Here is a 4,713-nt window from a genome sequence, read left to right on the forward strand (position 1 = left end):
TAAGACCACATGCTTGGACTTACAACCTATGCCAAGATCACACTTGGACTTTCCAGTTGCCTGGCTTCTCACCAGGACTTTCTCCAATGCCTAACCTCCAGTTAGGACTTTTACCACTGCCTAAACTCCAGTTAGGACTTCCCCAGTCAAGTCTCCTGTCAACCTTGACCTACTTGACTTATCTTCTCATCAACCTGGTCAACCCTTTGACCATCTCCACAACCGGAGGATTGCTCCAGCAATCTCCTTATATTGTCAAACTCTTTATATTGTCAAACATTAAAACTCGAATCTCGACTCAAGCTTGACTCAACTCAAACTTAGTCAAACTGGTCAAATTTGACCAAGGGAAATTGCCCCAACACTTTTCCCCTTATTTCTGGTTTCTAACGTCCCGCGTGCTTGTCCGAGTGTGCATAGAGATCAGGTACCGTTGGCTTAGTCATTGTCGTTCGTCAGCGCTACGTGGGGGTTCGTTCTGATGGAGGCATACTAGAAGGGTGTCTCAATCGTCTCTCCGTCAACACTAGCAATAACTCATCCGGCCTTTGTCCGACTCAGATTCCGAACATGATGAACATGATTCACCATAGTATGAATTTTCTTCTAGGTATGATGAATGATGCCTGTCTTACTTGTAGTCAGTGCTTAAATCAGTAAGTTTGTCTTGCCTGTAGTTTCATTTAGGTCATCTCTTAGGTATATCCGAGCAAGAAACAATACTAGACTAAAATAAATTTTTAACACGGGTAAGAATTATAGTTGAACATCATTTCAAGAAAAATAGGTAACCACAGTCCACAGAGTCATCTTTTTTACATTGCAGTTGAAAAGTGGTGACAATGTGGTGATATCATCTTGCAGGAGTATATCTTCCAGCATGTGATATGACCTTAGAATAATTTACAGCACAGAAAAGTGATTCACGAAGCTAGCCTACACATAACATATTCACCCAAGTATTTACAGTTAATTTTCATTGACCATCTTTAACCTCAATTATTTTAAGGCCTGAACTTCTCTGAAGAATCATATCCGCATAGGTGCTTTAAAAACCAAATGCCACTGACAAACATCTAGGTAACATATACAACTTTGCAATCAACCATATCAGTCTAGTAATTAGTTAATAAATATGAACAAAAAACATGTAAGTTTTTCAAAATGTCTTCGTCATGCAACATGTGGCAAGCATCACCTGTAGTTGGGCTGTCAAGCCCCGTAGCAACAAATTCAACCCAAGGCAGTACAGTGATATCATAATTAATCTAGCAAAGATCTCAAAGACAGATGGAAGAAGTAAAAAGCAAAAGTAATATTATAGTTATTGGATTACACTTAAAGTGTACAAAGACATACCCAGACAACTGGACATAAGAACTCATCCAGATAAGTTATTCAAATTCAGAATACTGCAAAAACCTTGAAATACTTAATGGTTCTACATGCTTGCCTTATCTTTAAGCATGGAGACTGCTGCTTTATCAGTAAACCAAGTGAATTCACCATCTTCAAGGGAAGCCATCTCCACAGGAAGCAAATCAGATGACCTTTTCTCACTCCCTAGAGCTTTCGAAACAGCATGAACTTCCCCAGCTCCAGTGACCACCATTGCAACATAAGCAGAAGATTTAATCACAGGCAACGTGAATGTAATTCTTTCTGGTGGTGGCTTTGGAGAATCCTTTATGAAGGTCACCCACTTCTCTCGTTCATTGAGGAGAGGGTGGCCAGGAAAAAGAGAAGCAATGTGGCCATCTGGTCCCATTCCCAACAACATGAGATCAAACACAGGGTATCCTGTCACAGATGATAATGGCAGCAACCCTGCATTCACCAAATGCTTCAACACAGTCTCATAGTCTTCGGCAGCACCCTCCGCTGATAACGTGTCATTGATTGCATAAACTTGATTCGAGGGAATAGCAACCTATCAATAAGCAACTAAAAGTGAGTAGCTACAATATTATGATATCAAAGAATGCGTACTTGCTTGTAATAGCATGGCTAATGAAACACACTATCATTTAAAACATTTCGTCTATCATCAAAAAGGAAGTTGAACACACTATCATTTAAAACATTTCCACTGTCATCAAAAAGGAAGTTGTAAACGCAGAACAAACAAATTGCATATATTCTGCAATTTTTAAAAGCCACGATATATGGATTAATATATAAAAGCATTCTAACTAGCTTCTGTCTGTCGGTCCGTTCAATACTAAGAATGACATTCCTATATCAACAAACCTATATCAACAAATTGAACCTACTGAAGCCGTGATTTTATCTTTCTGAAATCATAGATGAACTCATCTATTTCATCGCCAGCAATTCAAGCTACTAGTTCATATACAATTAAAAGAACTAGGGAAGTGATCATGAGTGACTATAATCATGTAGCATAGCAGAATTCACTGAAATCCAATTTTCTTGGTCATTTAGTACCTTGGACAGAAATCCATCAAATGCCAACTTGTAGTTACTGTCCTTGTGATCCTTAGGCACCACTCGCTCATCCACCCAGAAGATGTGCCATTTAGCCCAATCCACAGACTCCAAATACGGCGGTTCCGTCAATTTCCTGAAAAAAAAAAGTTTTTTTTTTCACATTTTCCATTGTGGAAAACCGCCACGACCGTAAAACAACATGCCAACAGAGAGATTGAACCCCGTACCTTAGGGTTTCAATGAGGGTTCCACCGGAGAGAACAGCAGTGAAGGCCCCTTTCTCGCGTACGAACTTCTCCGACAACTCCGCCGTGTACTTGGCCAGGGAGACGGAGACTTCCTCCTCGCTATCGAACACCAGCAAAGCCTGCTTCCGGATCTCGGAGGTCGCCTCGGCAGCAGCCATAGCACAATGAGTAGCCTGCGGCCAGCGATGTCTTTCGAGAACCGACGGCGCAGCGGCGGCGACGGCAGCGTCGAGGCCATCGACCTCGTTATATAGTCGCTGGGGCACTCATTTCCTTTTCTCAATCGTGCCGATCCATTGTTGACCGTTGATAATACAAGGAACGGTGAAGAAAGAACTTCTAAGATAAAATATAATGTGAGCTTATTCACGAATCCACTCATTGATTCCCTGTGTCGGCCACTACACGGAATACGATATCAGTGCAACCAATCATTTCCTGTCTCGTCCGAGTCAAGGAACAGGATGTTCGACCATTCATTGTCCGAAAAATAGCACAATTGTCACGTCTCCAAAGATATCATGACGTCACTGTTCCACAATCCGGTGTCTCTGCTGTCGTTCTGTTTAAGCACGAGGTGAATGTTTTTTTGTATTTATAATGCACTTGTTATTTATTATTTAAAAAAAGTTAAATAGAAAGGAAAGAATATTGTTCTTGTGGTGACGAGTAAGATAAAAAAGGTGAAGAAGATATTTGAAAAGGAGAAAAGGATTGATCCCTACCTAATGAGTTTTAGGGGAATTGATTGGAGGTTCACAACATTTTATATGAGAAATTATTTTATATTTTTATTTAGATTTAAAGTTTTATATTTAGTGACTTGGGTTGTCATTGATAGGGATGTAAATTATTCAAGTCAAGTCAAACTTAATTAATAAGATTGTTGTCTTTATAATTTAGAGCTCAATTAAATAAAAGTTTTATTATTGATCGAAGTGTTGTTTTGCGTTAGAGTTTTTGATATTTTACATGGAACTAAGAAATTTTTATATAGATTAATTGATATATATACTTGATCCTGCCCAAGGGTCGAGATAATGGATATTAGGGGTGTGGTACTCCTGATGATTAGTGGTGGACTCCTCGTCAATGAAGCTTGTAACCATAGCAATGTCAGTACCGTACTGGGGAGAGGTTCCCAGACGATGGCCTCCGACGCTCAAGTCAAACACCGGTGATGTAACAGAAACGAGGAAGCAAAATGACAGAGTAACTGTGGCTACAGTAGAGATTATGCATATCTCCGTTGAAGCTTGGGGGTCTTTATATAGGATTCCCTGGGAGCGAGTGCACGCTCTCTGATGCGTGCACACTGCTCAAAGCATACTTTGAAGGGGCGTATCAGAAAAGTGTCCTTAACACCATACCTTAACGACCCGAGCATATCTCTAACAAGACAGCGGAAGCTTCCATCGTATGATCTTCTGCCTGACCATGTCGCGAAGCATGTCGTCTATCGGCAGCACAGGTTCCCAGAAGGATATCCTCTGATCCTCCTTTTGTCTGTTAAAGGCCGAGCGGAAGAGCCGCTTGGCCATTTATCGGTCGTCCGGGCGATCTTGTCCTCGGGCCGAGCAGAATGGCCGCTCGGCCAGCATCCGCTGTCCAGTCTTCGCTGCTATGAAGAACAGAGTTGTGTCTGACTGTAGTATGCTCGGTCGTCACTGCTTTACCGGTGTGAGTCCGAGCGGGCTTGCCGCTCGGCATATACCCTGTCTGTCTGAGCGTTGGAAGCTCGGTACCTGGCCGAGCTGTGCTAACGTCTGCTTCATGTAGGCTCGGGGGGTTCTTTCTCCCGGTTGGAAAAGGGGGTTGCCTGATCGGACGATAATACCGGGATGTTGACCAGCTTGACTTTGACCTCCACCCTGTCATTGACCACCCTACTGACTGGGACCCCTCTTTATCATCGGATCACATACCTCCCCCTCAAATCTAGTCGAAGGAGGCTGCAAGTCCGACTGATTAGACGAGCTAGTCTGGAGATCGGTTGGCCGATCGGCCGTGATAC

At 42.3% G+C, this 4,713-nt stretch overlaps 1 protein-coding gene across 1 annotated transcript; it reads right to left on the reverse strand.

The window, feature by feature from the left end:
* Positions 1–1,293: 1,293 nt before the first annotated feature.
* On the reverse strand, positions 1,294–2,935 carry LOC122032642 (probable 6-phosphogluconolactonase 4, chloroplastic). The gene is made up of 3 exons (XM_042591956.1): positions 2,679–2,935; positions 2,449–2,584; positions 1,294–1,930 (listed from the first exon to the last, which is right to left on the reverse strand). The coding sequence occupies exons 1-3, from the start codon at positions 2,855–2,857 to the stop codon at positions 1,442–1,444; spliced, it is 804 nt and encodes a 267-aa protein (XP_042447890.1). The 5' UTR covers positions 2,858–2,935; the 3' UTR covers positions 1,294–1,441.
* Between the last annotated feature and the right edge of the window lie 1,778 nt (positions 2,936–4,713).

The sequence above is a fragment of the Zingiber officinale genome, chromosome 11A (genome assembly GCF_018446385.1).
Source record: "Zingiber officinale cultivar Zhangliang chromosome 11A, Zo_v1.1, whole genome shotgun sequence".
Classification (NCBI taxonomy): domain Eukaryota; kingdom Viridiplantae; phylum Streptophyta; class Magnoliopsida; order Zingiberales; family Zingiberaceae; genus Zingiber; species Zingiber officinale.